The 20,126-nt window shown below is 37.3% G+C and overlaps 1 protein-coding gene across 1 annotated transcript in view; it reads right to left on the bottom strand.

Annotated features, from left to right (window-relative positions):
- SLC44A3 (solute carrier family 44 member 3) overlaps positions 1-20,126 on the bottom strand; it is a 39,475-nt gene that overhangs the window by 3,730 nt on the left and 15,619 nt on the right. Inside the window, exons 10-13 of the mRNA XM_021525783.2 lie at positions 18,153-18,318; positions 12,135-12,291; positions 9,578-9,655; positions 182-319 (exon numbers count right to left, since the gene is read on the bottom strand). Of these exons, the coding sequence (XP_021381458.1) occupies positions 182-319; positions 9,578-9,655; positions 12,135-12,291; positions 18,153-18,318 (539 nt within the window). The remainder of the gene's footprint in view (positions 1-181; positions 320-9,577; positions 9,656-12,134; positions 12,292-18,152; positions 18,319-20,126) is intronic.

Genomic DNA, 20,126 nt, shown 5'->3' with positions numbered 1-20,126 from the left:
CTTACAACAAAATACTTCTGCAAAGTTCAATTCCTCAGATATTCTCTCCCAAGCTTATTTTATAGCATTGACAACACTGAATTTAACAAAGATAAACTTTTTACTTTAGGTATATGAAAAGATAATCAAACCTGATTTTTCACCTCATTTTTACAGAACAAATATTTTTATTTACTCTTACCTTTCCTAAAAATAGGAGAAAATCTCCAAAGCAGCTAATGGATTCAAGTTTAGCAGAACTCTTTGCCAAAATACTGACAGTATCCTTTGCTGATGTACAAAAATTTGTCCCATTTATGGCTGTAGTTGTGTATGCATGCTGAAATGACATAAGATAATAATGCAGTGAGAAAGGAAAGACTCATAATCTAGATTTTACTTCAGCAAAACACAAAGCCTTAAGCTCTATTTGGAATTATTGACTTTATGAATATAAAGAGTTATTTTGCATAATATGGCAATTTTATTTTAAATTACTATAATAGTCATGCTTCTAAATTCAAAGAGTTTTTCTACATAATTTCCACCATTAGCAAATGTTACAATAGTAACAAAATAAATTCCTGAAGCCACATTTATCCAGTTCATTTTAAATCACCAAAGTTCTCTACCCTGACACTTGTGAATGAATATGACACAAGTACCAGAGAACACCTGGAGTCACACTGTCCAAACTTACTGGCTATATATCTCCAACACTGCTGGCCACTATGTAAGTGAAAAATGAAGTTATGTATTTACTGGGTCATTAAAGGTTGATGACTAAAAAGCTTTTATACATGACTCTTTCAAACACTGTAGTGAAATTCAAGCTTATAGTCATAACCATTAAGCAAACCTTTTTGGGAAGGATTCTGGACTAGACCAGTGACTGTATCATGTGCCCCACCCCACTCAGAACAACAGATAATTGGGGCACTCCCAGTTTTTCACTGTATTTAGAATTTTACATTATATTTCTTGGTGGAAACATGCCTGGACAGGTGGGGAGGATAGAATATTTACCTTCATGGATGTGATTATTTTTGCACTTCTGCATAAATTAACATGTATGTCCCATTTATGGAACTCCTCAGCAAGGTTTTGAAACTATGTCCAAAATATCAGCTAAGAAAAGCAGCACTCATGATACATTAATTACTGGGCTTTACCAGCAATTCTTACAAGTAGGTTCCCTTTACTCAAACTATTAGAAGGCAGATTACACCACAAAAGCTTTTGTCACATCTGATATGGTCAGTAAGAGCTGCAGTGTGCAAAGGATTACTGTTCTAAATGAATTTATAAACCCAAACATGTATGTGATGCTTACAATTGCTTTCTGCTTCACCTGGAAATTAAGAAAAAAAAAACAGCTCATAAGGGGTTTGCTGAAAGTGAATTATACTGGCCTACTGAAAACCCTTCCTGTTCAAAAATCTGGGTTTTCTTACTTACAATTCAAAATATAAAACAATTTCAGATATCTGAAGCAAACAAAATTTATTTCTGTAGAGTTAAGTTTTACCTCTGAGCAATTTCTGTAGCATAGAAAAGCTATTACATTGTATGAGAGGAGGAAAGGGAGGGAGGGAGGGAGGGAGGGAGGGAGGAAGGAAGGAAGGAAGGAAGGAAGGAAGGAAGGAAGGAAGGAAGGAAGGAAGGAAGGAAGGAAGGAAGGAAGGAAGGAAGGAAGGAATTAAATGCAATCAAAGAGTTTTTGCCTCTTAATTGTGGATATTATTTATATGAAAAATAGGGTTTTTTCCTGATAGTAAAGAAAAAAACAGTGACATTCTGTCACTGGTATTTACTGTAAGTACAGTAAATACTGTACTTACATATTAACAAATACATCCATAGATGGAAAAAGTATAAATAAAGACCATGGATTTATTACCTACTCTATGAAAACATCAGAGACAGCAATGAACTCTACAGAAACTCAAAGAGTATCTGCATAAAAATATGTTTAAACAAGCAAGTTCACTTAATTCCTAAATAGGAAAAAATGCTTTCTCTGCTAACTTTCATTTATCCTGAGGGTGTTCCCTTCCTGGCAGGATGCCCTCACAGCAGAGCATCCCAGGATGCAGCAGCAGGAGAGCTGCCAGTGCCAGCCCTGCTGGCCCAGGACAGGCAGAGATGGCCTCACCTCACACTCCCTGTCTGCCAATCATAGCTGTCATTGTGTATGTCAGACATGGACAGATTTCTCTTTATAACGTGCTGTGAGTTCAGTCTGTTTCATCATTCCCAGGGCACTGAGACACAAAATAGGAAGGTGTTTTCTAAGTTTGTTTTTGTCCCCTAAGAACTAAACTCACAGAGCAGATCCTGATCTGGTGAGGTCAGTATAAATTTTGCCAGTAAATGAAACAGTGATTCTGTATTCATTATAAATTGCAAAAAATGTGTTTTAAAAATAAAAAAGAATGCTGAAAAAGCACGTGGGCTTGTACAAACATTGTTTCCAAACTTAAAATAAATACACATTTGCTTGCACTCCCAAAATAGCCACTTTGGTATTCAAAGAATGTGCAATGAAAAGAATTTCTGATATTTATTAACTAGAATGGTTACCTTGGAAAGACTGAAAATTATGTTGGAGACAGTACACTACCTGAACAGGCATTTATTGTGTTACAAACCAGCTGATAAAAAATGGCATTTACAGCAGTTACAACTTAAAACAATGTAAGTATTACCTAATGAGAATATTCAAGAAATAAAGGCAGCCAGGTAATAATCTAACATTCTGGAATGAATAGGAGAGATACAGAAATTAATGAACTGCTGAAGGCTGCAAAACTAGTCAGATATGTGAGGAAGGAATATTACCAGCACAATTGGAAGATTTAGCCAAGTGATCTCTACCTTTTAGCAAAAAATACATTTCTGAGGAAAAAAAATATTTGAAGGGTTTCTTGTTCAGCCTAGAATCTTTTTCCATACACTTGCCTCACAATTCTCAAGTTTCTCATACAGACCCCATGCCCTGATCCCATCCAGCCACATGTTTTCACTAACAAAACACATCAAACATTTAAGCTAACCTACATCTCCATGAAACTCAGCACTGCATGCGAATGAGCTCAAGTGATTTTTTATTCTTACTCATCAAGGAACATCTAACATACACAAGTTATTACCTATATTTGCAAATAATTTTGCTTTGAATTAAAAAAGTTTATATAGGCCATTAATTTTAAAATTGCAGGATACGTGCAAAAATCTAAAGCCTTTCAAATTAAAGATTGTTATGAAGGCTAAGATGGTAGACCATGGCCAGTTTAGAACCTGCTAACATTTAGAAACAGGTTATTTAAATATGTGTTTCTACAGACTATATTTTTTCCAAGCACAAAAGCTTTATTAGACTTGAAAATGTTTGAGAGAAGGGGAGCAGGAATGATCCAAAAGGCATGGAATGTCTTCTGTCTGGGGAACATGAGGCTCTTCTGTCTGGAAGAGACATGACTGAAGGAGGATGCAGCAAGAGGGCTGCAGACTCATGAGAAATGCAGAGAGGCTGTGTAGGGTTAGATGGCTCAGTTTCTTCCAGAACAAAGGCCAGGCAGGGGCAGGACAGTGTGAAGCAGTAGGAGCCAAATTTGAAAACAGACATTATTCCTTCTCACCATAAAGCTGTAAACTGTGAACTGCTAGGCAAAGGATGCTTTAGCTGCTAAAAGTTCACATGAGCTCAATGGAGACAGAATTTCAGGGAAAAAGAATCTGTTAAGAGTTATTAAACACACAGCTGAATAAATTCTTAGCTTGAAAACAGATTCAGAAACAGCACAGAGACAGGGAAATAGCCTTTTGTTCTACCTTAGCATTTACTCACAGTCACTGCCGAAGATGGGATACTGAGCTAGAAAGAGATTCAGTCTGATCCTTATATACCCATTGTAACTCTTATATTTTTATCTTTGCCTAATGAATTGACCTTTTACAATGGTAGTCTCTAATCTGGTGACAAGCAAGGATGGCATTGTCAACATAGAACGCACAGGGGATAGTGGATTGGGATCAGCATTTATCCTTGCACCAGCAAGTTGATCTCGTATCACCACCCCTCTGAAGAAAATAAGCCTCTTCTGGCTTGGGGCCTGGGAACTAGACACTGATTTCTCAGTGTCACGATGAATAAATAGGGAATGTGAATGTTTACATATTTCCAAATACCACAGTATGCAAAAAAAAAAAATCTATTTAAAGAATATATCCTTCTGTGCCTCACAACACAGAATGTCAAAGGTCTTGGAAAAAGTGACCTGGTAGTTTCATGAGAAAGCCGCTGTGGCTTGGATCCAGGCTGTAAGTTCCCCAATTGTTCAGAATAATTGCTACTTTGTGTAACAGCTGAATTAAGTCCTCCATTCTGGGGCTTGCTTACATAAAATGAGCTTTGGGTAGAGAAAATTGCCATAGCAACAGAATCTTCTTAAAAAGGAAGAAGGAGACATACTGATCTCTCATCCCAGTTCAGCTTTTTCTGCTCTGCTGGTGTTTTCATCCCAATCTGATTTTATTGCTGCCAGCTCTCTTAGGGGCTGCCCTGGTCACATATCCCCAGTGCAGTGCAGTGCAGCTCAGGCTGGACCTTAAAGTGTCTTAGCTTGCAAGTGTCACTGATGCCAGTGGAAGCCCTTCAGAAAGCAAAATCCAGTGGTAGCAAGAGGCAATGAGCGTGGCTGCCATGCAGCAGTTAGTGGTCTGGTGAGAGAGTTGTATCATGACTCTCAGATGGTGGGAGAAGAGAGCAAGATGGGCCTCGTGAGGCCCCACTGAAGAGATGAGGATATACAAGACTGGAAGGGACTTCAGTGCCTATTTCAGATTAGCATATTATGCAAATCTTCTCTTAAGTGGAAAACCCCTTCTTTAAATCACTTAGGACTTCCCCTCTCCCGGGCCTTACATTTAGAGCTGTTCCAGACAGTTGTCCCACTGGTCCTTAGGAACCTTCTTCCAACTTCCAGATGACATTTATTCATGAACAATTTATATCTACTCATTTTTCTGCTGATCTCGTCAGGCTTTTACCCCTCCCTGCTGTCTTATAGATGACTAATGAGCTTGCTCTTACCCTTCATTTGTCACAGGATATTCCAGTCCCCTCCATGAGATAAGCCTGAGCACAAAACCAACAACTTGTACAATGTCATTTATCCCCTTCTTTCCAATGCAAGTGTTTCATCTCGTAGCATACAGGACTGACTCTGTGCTTCCTGCAGCCTTGTTTAAAAAAGGCTATTGTCCTGTGGCTGACAAACACATGGAGAATATTTTTCTCCTCTATTTCTAATCAATTAGCACACAGCTAATACAGAAATGGTTAATTTTTTTGTTCCTAGGCTAATTACTACCTGTAAGAAACCTTCAACAACCTCCTGAATTTTCCCAAGCAGTCCAAAAAGCACAACTTTCATTTATTTAAATTTCACCTTATATTTTCAATCTGGAGTTATTGGAGAAAATTTTCAGGTTTTCTTGCTTCATTCTCTCTGTGTTATCTACTCCCCCCATGGCTGTCATCCAGTGGGTAGGACCAACACAGCTTTCTTCTCGGAGGGTAGTTGGGTGTCCTTTCCTGCTACATCACAGGATGTGGGCTCCATTTCCATGATAGAGTTGGATCAAAAGGATCCTGCTTTATGTGTGCATTGCATGATGATTACATCATTACTGGGGTTGCTTTCAGTGCTTCTGCACTTAATGAGAAAATGTTCTTATTTAGGATTTCTGAAATAAATAAAACTGAAGATTTCCAAAGAGTTGTTAATTTTTCTGCTTAAAAGCACAGAATTACCTGCCACTTGCTTAATTGCCTTTTATTTTCTCTTTCTCTCTCTTTTTTCCCCACTTTGTTTTCTTCTTAATAGGATAGGGAAGAAGAGAAAGGCATCAAAGCAAGAAGTAGCCAACTTTGTTCAACTCTATTCCCTACATGGTTCATCCTACAGGACGAGTCAAGATCTAAACATTTTTGTTTCTTATTATCATGTACATAAAGTCTGTAGAGAGGAGATAAACTTAATTAAAATACTATTTCACTGCAGAAGAACATTTTTATCCTTGTATTTTCAAGAGGGTTGAAAAATTAGCTCTATATGAAAAGCAATACTGCCAGTAACATTAAAATGCATTATTGTTTTTGGGAGGAAAAAGAAGTACTTGACGGGGTGAGGCACAATGTGTTTGGCATGGAGAGAACTGTGCTTTACAATAGCATGCATGAATTTTGGTTTTATCTAGGTGAATTCTCCGCAAGGCATTTAACTGAAACCTCCTGATAGGATTCCATCCAAAGTATATCCAACTGCTATGGATATACAGCCATTAGACAGATTTGCTTTTGGTTTATTACACTGGACAGTTGCTGGCTTTCAGTCCCTGGGAAGGGTCTCTGTCCCAGGAAATGGGGCTCACACCCTGCTGAATTCACTGACAGCCCAGAAGGCTGCACTGCAGCAACCACGCTGATGAACACAGAAACCACACCCTGCTCAGCAACCCCTTTAGAAACCCAGGCACTGCACTTTGGAGGAGTCACTTTGCCAACTGGCTGCAGATGGACCTAAGGCAGACACAGAAAAACAAAACTATCCAGTTGTATTGTTTTTAAAATGCAATAAGGCTGTAAAGGGAGAACATGTGAGCACTTAGATGTGTCTAAAGTTAAGAGTGGCATTACAACTTAAGAAAGCAGGAGAGACACAGCTCTCATAATTCCCAAATCACATTAAAGGCCAGTATATTTTTTACAGAAGAAAAATTTCAATCTCCTGTTTAAGATGATTGAATATGTTTATCTGGAACATACTGAAACCATCAGAGCCAGATGAAAAATCTGGTAATTCTGACAAGTGTTGGCAAACAGAACTGTCAAGTCAGGATAGTGACTTTATATTCAGAAAGCATTTTTCAGCCACAGAACCCTGAGTGCTTTACAATTGTTGCTAATGGATTATACACACACATGAATCACTTTGCCCATGACTGAAGTGGAACAGCTTAAGGAGTGAACTGTTTTACAGCACATAGCAACAATACACCACAGCTTAGCACAGGATCCAGTTGCAAATCCAAGAGAAAGGCTGGATGTAATTGTCTATATTGCAATCTGCACAGGACACTGGGCTTACCTTACCCCTCCTCCAAAAAACACCCCTGCAAATATGACAATTGCCAGCATCTAGCACAGCACTCTGTCATGATGGGTAACTCTTTGGCTTGTTCCACTCAACTTCCAGGAGAGCTGAACAAAACATTACTGAGCCTGCAGAGAATGAGTCACTTCAGGGATGCTTGCAACTATTAAAGTCAGTATTAAATATCACATTTAGGGTGGTACTGCAGCCCAGAAAGTACCCTTAGATAACATAATAGAGCACATGGTTGATTCTGCATGGGAAGAAAGAAGCTTGCATTCTTTCACCACGGTTACTTTCTCTAGCACCTGTCTCTCATCTGCCAAGTTCTCAGAGGGAAAACAAAGTGCTCTGTTTAATCCTGATTAAACTTGTGAAGGAAGGAACAGAAAGAATTTAAATCACCTAAGCAGTCAGGTTGAAGAAAATAGTGCAGAAGTTATTGGATCTTCTATTTATTTTTTTTAGGGCTTCAGGTAATTATATGCTTCTCATTATAGTGAAAATAATGCTGGAATAAAAAGCAAAAGAGTAGGAAATAGTAAGGAATGCTAATGTACACAATGATCTTTGGACCAACTTTTACAACAGCTGTTCCACATTTTAGAGAACAAAATAATCAAAATCTGAACTTAAAGAATAATTCCTTAAGAAAATATTAGAAACACAGGTACAATTTTTTAACTCCTCCTTCCCAAGTCCTACTCTCAGGTCTTGTTCAACATATGTGGGAAATTTCTATGTTGCTCCCAGCAGCTTCCACCAATCTCAGTAGGAGCTCTTAAGAGCTCACTACTTCTGTTAATTAAGAAATATGGCAAAGCTGCTTAAAACTGTAGACATCTTTTCCTTCTTTTTTTCTTTTCTCTTCTACATATGGCCACAGATTTTACAGAATCAAAGACTACGACTTTCAATCATAGTCAAAAAAATGTTTTTAATGAATAGTCTTGAACACATTAGTTATAGGGGAAAAATGAAATAAATACTTAGACCCACAAATTACTCTATGTAATGCAATAACTCAAGACCAATGTTTAAATTTTGTACAGATAGAAGTTCTACTAAAATCTTCCTGCCTGTTCTTGCTTTTTTCTTCTCTAACTGTTGCCCAAATTGCCGTGGATTTGGAACATGTGTACTACCATTACCTCTGCTAAAAATAGATTTAAAAAGCAAAACAAAAGTGAACACTTTATTATGATCATTAGATTAAAAACCACGACTCATATAAAGCCAGAAATTTGCCAACAATAGAATAGGAAACAGGAACTCTTAAAAGGGGAAAAGAGCTACAATACAGCCTTCTGAAACAAAAGGAAGAACATTACAGTAATTAATTCTTTTAACAAACACATAGCAGACAACAGCTGGAGAAAGTAAACACTAGGATGCTGGATATCTCTTTGAAAGGCAGGAAGCCAAGCCAAGGGGAAAGGGTGACTACAAATGGAAAGCCTGGAGGCAAAATGAACTCTGATATTCCTCACCAAGTCACTGACTATAAGACCTACCTAGAAAATGTAAGCCTGGAAAATTCAGAAATTTCACTGCACAAGTATTTACTCTATGGTAAACTAAATTGAAAACTTTTTCTTCATAACTGTCCAAGATTAAAGCTAATTTATGCACCAATTTAAGAGGAGAAGTCAGGCCATTATCAGAATTATCTTGTTTACTTCACTACTACCCTCAGCAATGAAAACAAAGAATTCAGCAGTCAGAGGGTGGAATCAGTGTGAAAATATGATTCCCTTTCACATTAGGAATATCACAGTTCCTAGAGATAGAACAAGGCAATGCCAAAGACAAAAACTAATTATTTACAATAATGTATGTAACTCTGGAATGCATCTGGCGAAAAGAATTGTGAAGGTAAAAAGAGGTATCAAGTACCTGTAAATCTGCTGTATGGCAGAAATCATCCATTTCCAATAAAAACATCTTTTAAACAAGACTGCTATCATCATGGTTTGTATTTCCAGATCTACTGAGACTGGCAATCACTAGGAATTTAAGTTTCTTTATTCAGGACTTTCAGGGGGAAGACACTGTAACTAGTTAGTGTCACATCTCCAGGTATGTTTCCTAATTCTTCATTGCTTCCTCCTACTGGACTCTCTGTGTTTCAAAAGTCTGTGTGGCACAACTCAAGAAAACGTGAAGTCTTCTTACCTACAGAAATAGCAAGTGGCCCTCTGAAAGGGCCGACTATCTCAAGCTGTATTAACAAATTTTCTAAAATCTAGCACATTGCATATTTGTCAGTTCCCTGTTTCTTTCCACTGAGCACTTGAAGGCTTTTTTGTTTGTTTAATTTAGGTGACCAGCAGGAAAATTTGGCTTGCATGCCATGCTAAGCGATTTTTAGCAATGGTTGGTCAGGCACCAACCATGGTATCCAGACAAGGCTGAGGGACAGAGATGACAGAGCATACCTGGTTAAAGTATCTTAAGCAACTTTCCTGGAAGCAAACCCAGCAGAAACAGCAGCTGAACAGATGCTTTGCATTCTTCTGCAATAAAATAAAATTATTGGTTATTGGGCACATAATTAGCCTCAAAAAAAACCCACCATTCTACAAAAACACGTGACTGACTCTTCTAATAAAATTTTCACTTAGGGAGCAGATATTTCCATTAGGATTTTAGGAATTGTTTTAAATTTAGACTGTTCAATATTAATGACTGGAGAGCTGTGCATTTTTTTTTTTTTTATTCCTGTGTATGCAAGATTCTTCTCTGGGAAAAGAAAATAAGTGCTCCAAGCAGCTTTGTGAGCTAACAGCTGCCTTGGGAGAAAAACAGGCAGGCAAGTCAGTAATCCTTAAAGCACTTCACAGTGATCAGGGAGTACAGAGACAGATTTTTAACCTGATTATTAAAAACCTTTCACAGTTCTGAAATGACTGGTATCCTACTGAACATAAATAAAAGAATGGGTAGAAGGGCTCATTTGAACATACATGTGTTTTGACTCAGAGCATTACATTCATTTTTCAGGTCAAGAAAAATCTTGTATTAGAATAGGCTATTTATGGACTACTGAGCTGTATTAATTTCACAGCAAAAACTGAGCAGTAAAGCATAAGGTTTGTTCCATGCTCCCCCATCACATCATGAGCTCAGAACACCTCAGCATGGACATGATGCAAGATAAGAACATGACATCTTGGTATCTACAGTAGCCTTCCAAAATTAAGTGCCTGTTTTTCTCAACAAAAGGAAATTCAGTTCAGGGATACTTGGTCTTTTTAATCTTATTTTCCAGAGGTCAGAATGTTTTTATCTTGTTTGGGAGAGCAGAGATCTTTCAGTCCCTATAGAAAACTCAAGTCCCAACAACTACTATTGTTCAAGCAGAAACCACAAACCTAATCTTTTCCAAAAAGGTTCATGAAAATACTCCTTCAAAACAGTGACTGTACATGCAAACTCCTGACAGAGAATAATTTACTCTTGCTACGTAGTGCTGGAGAGATGATTTTACTAAAGCTGTGTCATCTCAGTAAGGACTGTTTCCTAAAAGCCTAGAGCAAGTGATCTCACCTACAATTTCCTCTCTGATTCTGCTTGAAGACTGCTGTGTAGAAAACATCTGTAAATTTACCTGCAAGCTTGCAGGCCCCTGACTATTTCTCTGTTCATAGAGAAAGCAACATTTTTTGTAAGGGTGGCGAAGTCTGTGTGAACTCTACAAGAATGCAGGGTCACTTCTCCATCCTTTAGTCCAACTACTCTGGTCCTCAGTGAAAGGGGCCATAGCCTGTCCTCCCTGCCATGCGAAGGGGCAAGGTTACTCTTGAGGGCATCTTTCCAAGGACTGAGCACATGAGCTGGCCAGAGCACTTTCTAGCCTCCTTAGCAGCAGTTACAGCTGTGGCTCATGTCACTGAATGCTTGGGAAATGGACAGAAAGGAGCCTCAAGCACAGTGCTGCGTAAATAATCTTTATTTGGCAATTAAATCTACAGTCATTCAGATTATAAAACCATGTAAGGAGCAAGCCCACTTATCCTGCGTTCTCTAAAGGCAGAAAATATTCTAAGTCATCCTACTGTCTTTATACAATGTTCTTAGCTAACACAACTCACCAAGTTTTATAACCAAGACTTTCATATGAAAGCAACATAAATCCAGACCACGCCTTTCAAGTGTTTTATTACAAGGAGTTTTTATTTAAGCATTCATAGCCTAGTCCCAACACATGCCTCATAGTAAATACCCTGTCAATGTAAATACACTGTCAATGTAAATACACTGTCATAACTATACATAACATGCTTCAAGGCAAACCCTAGAGGAAATGACCTACATTTAAAACCTTTTCTTAAATCTTCTCCTAAAATCAGAACTGTGCATTCCTAACAGTCCTCCCTCCTTGCAAAAGTGCCAGAATCACATACAGTGGTGTGCTTCCAGCAGAAGATAATATGTGGAGATGCATGAAAGGAAAAAAGAAGGCAAAAAATATTCCAAACAGCCCAGATCTATGCTTTATGTGTCTTAAAAGATGTTGAATACTACACGACTCCTAGGAACAGTTCTTATTCAACATATTATTTCTATAGAAGCATATTACAAGGCAGATTAAGCATTTTCTGTAACAGATTTTAAATCGAACAATAGTATTCATAATTCTGCTTCTTAAATACTTGTGATGCAAAAAAATTTAATAAAGTTGTCTGCCATTTTTTTTTTCTTTATCCTTCAGAAAAACCTTATATAAAAACACTAAATAAAGGTGAGTTTAATATTGGTATTTGCTGCTTTTAAAATTATTGGCCTTGAGAATAAAAAGGAAGCATTGAGTTGGGAGGAAAAAAAGCTTTCCTAATGAAGAAAACATCTTAAAATATAAAATCAATCTATTAATAATAGACAGTAATAGCAATACAATCTATTTTTAAGCAAGAAATATATTCTTCACTTCTTTGCCCCATGATCTCATCTTTAAACAACTATTTTTATAGTGCTACAGAAGTATTTACCTACCTTTTGGTTTAGGATATTGTAAAGGTACAAGAGAATAATCCTTGGTATTCTCAGTATTGTGATTAGAAATGAGCCTTTTACAGCAGTTCCTAGATGGTAGCAGAAAAGAACTGATATGGAAGACAGGACTGGGTGAGGTGGTGGATTATTTTTATTTCTAGAAAGAGAAACAAACAATTTTTAAAATGGTTTAGCAATTCATTTAAGAAGATAAGCATTGTGTCTTTTCAGTATTTGGAAATTTTAAGAATTAAGTTGTTATCACCTTTTCCAATTAAACTAATCCAATTTTTCTACTGACTTCATCTGAATGTTCAACTTAGTCCAAAGAAAAGCAGACAAATTTATAACTTCTGAGTTAGTTTAATTCTTAAGAAACTACTGTTTTCTGCATTGGAAAAATATCTAAGGAAAAAAGTACAATGGAATATATAAGTAAGTGGACAATATCTGAGAATACTCCTTGAACACCTCTTTCCAGTTTGTGTCACTTCTCTCATTCTCTGCCATCTTTTATTTAGCTCTTGGTTCTGCAAGATTTTAGTCTGAGGGAATGAATCCACTATTTCTTCTTCAGTGGTAAAATTAAAAACAGAAAACAAAATAAGTTCTCACATATAAAATTGAGAGCTACTATCTACTTTTATAATTGCAATTTGGCCAAATTTGGTTTAAAATTATTATTTTTTTTTTTCCCACAGAACAGGCTTTCTTTTAAAATGGAATACAGGAAAAAGGAATATCATACTATATGTTTAGGATTATAATCTGAACTAAAAAACTTGTATTTCTAATCCTTTTTGTTTTAGAAAAATAATGTCTGCCAAAATCGGAAACCAAAGACAAAAAAATGGCTTAAATACAAGTGTTATTACTTTGTTTCCTTTATAAAGGTCAGTTTAATGTCAGTCATTTGCAGACAGTAATATGACACAGATCTCAAGAATTTAAATAAACCTCAGGAAATCAACTTAAAGACACTCCCTCACCCCTTGTCAAATGCTGAAAAAAGAAATAAAATAGATTAACACTCTAACATTTAAAAATGTTTAATACAAAAAAAAAAAAAAAACAAACATATGGATCAATAGTCATAATTAGACCTTCCATAAAGTAACTATTAAGCAACTGTCCCAATCCTGAAATATTTAGTTAGGCAACAGAACCAGCAGCAGTTTGACTAAGTAGCTACATAAAGATCCGACATAATATCAAAAATAAGAAGCCCTGCTTTAGGAACTGATTTCTTCAAAACCTCTGTTATCTTGAAAAATCAGGAGTTTGCACAAGAAATTAAAAAATAAAATGACACCAATAAGAAAGTGACTGGTTTGGCTAAGAAGCTCTAAAAATATAATTTTATTAAATCCTCACTTCAGCAAGGATTTAAATCATGCACACTATATTCAGGAGTGGGATTATAGTTCTGCAAGAATCCTGAAAGTATCACTGCAGTTCATTCAAAACACAAAAAACTTTGCACTGGAGAAATTGTATTTAAATATGTGAATATACCACATTATTTGAAATAGGAAATTCCAGCAAAGCAGTTGCTACATTTATTATTTTTGTCTTATAACCAGGGGAACAGCTTGGGGGATAGTGGAATTTTATACTGAATAAGGCAGTTTGGGTTTTTTTAGTCATCAGGTTTCTGTGCTAGAAACACATGCATTGTAGTGTGCATGAATTATTCTATTCATATTGAGCCATTGGTTTTTTTTTCCTCCCCAAAACACTTCCTTACATATGACAGTGTCAGTTTGATCTCAGAACACATATTATTAAGTTTCTGCAAGTTAAAGGTTAACTAGTGATAAGAAACACAGAAAGGAAAAAGTTTATTCCTGTGTTAATAATGTATTTGTTACTGAAGACAAAAATGAAGAAGGGTTTTAATATTTTTAACATGTAAAAAAAATATTAAAGTTTAAAGCTTAGTTTAGATAAATTTTTACATATTTGAATGTTTTTCCACACCTCTTTTCCCCAGCAAAGGAATTAGCACAGGATCTGACAAGGATTTTGCTTTGCCTCCAAACAGATGAGAAAAAGAACAGATTTTCCTTGTAAATCTGGTTCAGAGTAGGAAACAAGAAAGAAACTAAACACAGCAACAGGTGATGGTTATGACTGTAAACAAGCTTAAGATTGATCAAACCTACTCCCATTGCTGCCAAGACTGAAGTTTCACCCACCTTTGTGCATTATGTGGCTGCAATCCTGAAGTGGCTTTAGCACAAGCATTGAGTCATTATTCAGTGGATTCTGTGCATGTGAAGTCCACTGCATGTGCACAAGGTATCAGGGAAATCTGGGAATCTGCCTGATTGGTTATAAGACTGAATAGCGCCGCAGCTTGCTTTTCCTCTTTGGTATTTCTGTTTTAAGTTATCATGAGATTGTTTGATTACATACAACAGTACTATTCCAAAATCCTATGGACCTCTATTCAATACCACATTATCTTTTAATAACTTTATTTCTTCACTACTGTCAATTGCCTTCATTTACTTGTGAGTTCTGTGACACTCAGTATCTTTTTTTAACACTAAGTTCCTTGAATCAAATATGCATCTTTGCTTTCATTTGAAAAACATTTTTTGTGAGAAGAAAAAAATGTCATCTTGACACACTCAACAGACATAAACATTTGAATGGGAGAAAATTTCTTTAAAATTCTCTTCCCTTATGAGGTATGCTTACAGTTTTCCTCACTCATGTCTTCCCAATTTCAAAGACTGTCTAAAAATAAATTTAGTATAAAATACTTCAGAAATGTTATGGAATGAATCTTCTATTCTTCAAGTAAATATGAATCTCAATTTTTAAACAAATACAATAAATTACAAGATTCATAACAAAACAGACATTATGAGACTAACAGAGACCACACAGACTGTACTGCCCTTTTACCTTATCTCAAAGCCACATGGAACAAGTCTGACTACATACATGCTGGGGGCTCTTTTAGGTCAAGTATGTAAGTCTGGCAAAGGATGTCCATAAATATTGCAGATACATTTGAAGAGAAAGCCTTTAAAAGTTGTTCTAGTTCATCTCTCAATGACTTTGGTGCACATCCATAAACCTTCATTTTTGACTTACTGGGAGAGATATGTAGTTCACTTCTCTTGGAAACTGTGGCACTCAACACCTTAGGTAGATAACCCCAATCCTTAAACTAAAATCTGTGCAGTGATATATGTGCACTGGAGCTACTAAAGAAGCTCAAACATAGACAGAACTGTGATGCCTGTGACAAATAGAGTTACCATATCACCTTCCTTTACTCCCAGAGAGGGGGAAAGGCTCATCTCCCTGCAATGCTAAATAGACACTTAACACCTAAGCACATCAAGGTGAGAATAAACCCTCATGTGAAACACCAATTATAACAAAGAAGGCTTTTTAAAAGACCAAGCCCTTTCCACAAGTTATAAAATGTAATCATTAAGCAAGAAAATCTACTTATTTTTATTAAATTAATGAAATCTTTTGTGTATTCATATATTTCATCTAAAAAAAAAAAAAGAAGGCCAAATCCATTTTCAGTTGTGGTATTACAGGCCAAATATATGTAACCTGTGAAGCTAATCCAGGTAGAATGACCCCCTGCCACCCCATTTGCAGCTCAGCAGTGGTTGCTGGCCGTGCAGCGCGTTGCTGAGTGTGCTGTGGTGGGAGATTTCCGCATGGGAAGGCCGTGCCATTTCCTCGGAGCGCTTACAGGACAAGAAGAAAGCCTGTCTGTAAGATCCCATAAACAAACTCTTGTGACATGCCTTTATGATGCAGCCCCAGGGAATACATTAAAAACACACAGCAGACAAGCTCAGAGCTGCTGGAACAGCTCGAGATAACCCTTGCCCTTGCTGGTGTGGCTGCTCCTGCAGCTAAACACCCTCTCCCCATTCCTGCACTGCCCTGCATCTCTGTGGATGTGTGCTGACAGCCTAAAGGCCAGGACAAGGGATTACCCCCTCAGAAAAGTTGCATTTCCCCTTGTAAACACAACTCTCTCAACACAGTACAGGTCACCTGGCAAGCAAGAGGAGAGCTTCATGGTATTGTACAAAATCATACCAATACAACTGGGAGCAGGAACCTTCTGTACTTGGCAGCCAGTTCCTGCAGCAGTAAAAAATAGCTGGAAAGCGGAAGCCCCTAGCAGGGCAGTAAATGTCATCACAGCAGTTTCTACAGGTGCTTCCCTGCTCTGCACGAACAAGATATGGACAGTGCCTTTGCCTTGGGGATTTATTGCACCAAAATGCACTGCAGCAAGCCCAGGAACTCAGCAGAACTACTTTACTTCTCAGGAACTCAGCAGAACTACTTGACTTTCCTGTGCTTTCTCAAGACAATTTAAATGAACCTTTAGTGCCTCAGCATTCAGCTACTAAAACTCAGGTACATCAATGTGCTTACAAGAGAAGAGCAGCTCATTATCCACAGCAGCACAGCCATGGGAGTTCCAGAGCTTCAGTAGGAAAAAACGCAATGACATCAGAAATGAGAGTTCCTCTCTATCCAGGTCCTATTATAGCATGTAAAATAGAAGGGTGAGACTATGTCACTCTTTCAAAAATATTTCAGTGCTTAAAAATCCATCATTTTAGGTTTTATTTGCTCTTACCTAAGCACCAGTTCAGTGGCACAGCTGTTGTGTTGTTAATCCTCTCAAGGACAGGCTCCTTGATACACATGTTAAACCTTGTCCTGCCTTGGCTTTTTGGATGGGATGATAAAAGATTGCTTAAACCAGGGGTGGAAACTTGCTGTTCCTAGATCTCCCAGCCTTGCTGCTTTGGCTGCAACAGCACAGCTCAATCAGGTGCTGCAGGAAAACCCTATGGAGCCAGTCCTGCAAGCACAGCCTGTACTAATGTCTCTGCTGGGCACTGGGGAACAAACCATTTGAAGACCTTCCAGCAGCAACCTCTTGATCAGTGACTGAAACTCCCAAGGATACATTCTGGAGATCATCCACAGAGCCCTGCTTTCTAATTTTCAGACAAGGCCAAAGCTATCCTTCCCAGCTGCCCTAGACATATGGCCCTAGGCAGCAGAACCCCCACTCCAAGGGCCCCAGGCTCTCTCCAGCCAGGCTCCTCACCTCAATCTCACATCACCTTCCTCAAGGTTAATTTCCAACAAGGCTAATTTTTCAACAAATTGAGGTTATTTTTATATTCCTCTAATACAAAATGAAGAAATGCCTTAAAATGCCAGAGTTTTCCACAGATCAGAAAATCTCATCACTGGCCATAGAATAACAGGGCACTGAGGATGAGAGAGCTCATAAAATACTCATGAAGGAAAATTTTATCAGGAAAATGCTCTCTTCATTGTCAAAAAGCCCAAAAACATATTGTGAGATTTAAATCTTCCCCTGCAATAAGTGCATAACCCAAATTTTATTTCCTTTTACTTTTCCTTGTTTCATCTACATTTGCATTCCAGGGTATACAATATTCAAGGAAGTTTGTTTGTATATATCTAAACACTTTACAGTGTTAAAGCATTTATAATTAACTGAAAATATCTGCACAGAATGAAAAAAAAAAAATAGACCAGCAGTTATACAGGCAGAAAAATGGAAACCCAAAGCAGCAATGAACACTTACAAAGAGATCAAACTGCCCATGAATACATTAAATTACCAAGGAACAATATATTGCCTCTCATTTGGAGCTAACGCAGTCTCCTAGAAAAGGGTGTAACACAGCCTGTGGCCTCCAAATGGTAATTCTCCTAGAGCAAACAGAGCTCCAATGGCTTATATCAAGGCCCAGTTTGGCCCAGCATCTCCAGGAGCAGGGGCAAGTCACATTAATATCATGCACTTTGTAAAATCTTACTCAAGATCTTGCAACATGCAACATTATTCTATAGTAAACTGGATTCCCAATATTGACATAAATTGCAGTCTAATTGAGACTATTTTTCCTAGAAAATGATTGAAAGTAAATGCTGGAAAATCCCCCAAACTATCGAGGGCAATTCTGCACTCACCTGTTGAAATAACAAGTAACCACTGCCCCAGCAATCACCATTTGCTGACAGGCAAGAATGAATTCACTAGTCCAGACAAGGCCAACGAAATGATACCATGCCATGTAGCAAATTCCAGACAGAGCTCTGTATTCTACTTGTCCTTCTGAAGTGGACTGTGCAGTACCTGAAGTTGGGATTACACCACTGTGTTATTATAACATGCCAGACAAGGGGGGAAAGGAAAAAGGGAGACAGGGACAAAGAAGTACATGGAAATGCTTCTGTGCTCTTCAGTAAAGTTAAAAAAAAAAACAAACAACTAATTTGATGCTATTTAATTCTGTCTATTCTAACAAAGTTAGAAAAACAACATTTTATAATTCAACTTGGATTTTGAAAAATAAAATCTCATTAAAAGCAAAAGACTGTTAAATAGGGATTGAGACACAACAAAGGGAAGAGGAAAGCTACATATTAGTAAAGATATCTGAGAAGACATTACTCAAGACTTGAGTAATCAAATAGGTCAGAAGTAAAGGAAATCTTGATTTTCATTATTCAAATTTTAAATAACTGCATAGTTATGAAATGCTTTAGTGTTTTTTTGTAAGAAGCAGAAAGACTGCAGAAAAGTATTAAGGATACAAAACTTACTGTTGCAGCAAAACAAAACAGTATTTTTGTTGCTATTACTAATCACAACCATGGCCATTAGTTTTTTGTTCTCTATGCTTTGCAATCATTGTGCAAAATACAGGCAGATAAATGTAGGTTCTCTCTGGGGGGGTGGGGGGGGAAGAAGCAGACATCTGTATGGTAGTACATGCTCCAATTCTACTACTGTATCTAGGAGCATGGATAAATTAACTTATCCAAGCTAAAAACATTCCTTCCATTTCTGTTACCAACAAAGAATTTGTTCTGTATTCATAGATGGCTTTTCACAAAAGGTGGGAGCAACCCAGATTCCTCAACAATCAGACTTTTTTTCTGTGCAATCCTCTTTGTGGTACTTGACTCTGAAGGGTAGTCAGGGGATAATGAGATTAGGACAATTTGGTCCTAGTAAAAGGTCTTTAGGTTCCTAACATGCTATTTTAAAAAATATTTTATTTAACTAAGCCTTAAGTCTACTAACCTTAAAGAGAAACATGTTCACCAAATAAAACAATCTCTGGAGGTGAGTAGTTTCTTATTCCAACTCCATGAAGAAATAACAAAGCGAGACAGAATTGGCTATTACTGCTCAAACAGCAATATAACTTAAGCTTTAATACTTCATGTATTCATTTTGTGGACTTGGCAGTGTTAGGTTTACAGCTGGACTTGATGATCTTAAAGGTCTTTTCCAAGCTAAATGATTCTTTGACTCTGTGTTCTCCTACAGGACAACACACCACAGTCAAGTTCAAAACCACCACATACACAAGGCTATCTAGGAAATGGTTCCTTTCTGGCCTGTTTTTCCACAGCCACAGACTTCTTACTCAAGAATAACTAAAAGTAGAAACAGTAAAGATTTGTTTCAGCAATACCATCAGGTTTAGACAAGGTTTTTAAGTTTTCAGAAGCAAGGTCTTTTAGTCTGTAAATTAAGAAAAATATCCATCCACCCCCTAGTAGCGCTGTAGCATTATTGTAAAGGTCTTTGAAAGATAAAAAAATGCTATATGGGTACATAAATACAGACATATGTTCTAGATATTTTCTTTTCTGAGAGGTTCAGCAATATTGGCTGAACAGGCAAGCTCTCTCCAGTGCTGTATGGCTGATCATTCATAGAAATACTGTGTGCCTCCAATACATTCAAATAAATTTTGACTCCGTTAAGATATTTGATGGTTTGAAAAAGCTACTACTCAGATCTCTTCTCACAAACTCTCCCTCATTCCTCCCCATCAATGCTTCACTGGTTTTAAGTTTGCAAAATTGAGGATTTTTTAAGGGGAGTTTTTGAGGATATAATAATTTACTTAAGTCATTAAAACAAGT

This window comes from Lonchura striata, chromosome 9 (assembly GCF_046129695.1).
Source record: "Lonchura striata isolate bLonStr1 chromosome 9, bLonStr1.mat, whole genome shotgun sequence".
NCBI lineage: Eukaryota > Metazoa > Chordata > Aves > Passeriformes > Estrildidae > Lonchura > Lonchura striata.
The sequence above is the reverse complement of the archived record's forward strand: the minus strand, read 5'-3'. Positions and strand labels throughout refer to the sequence as shown.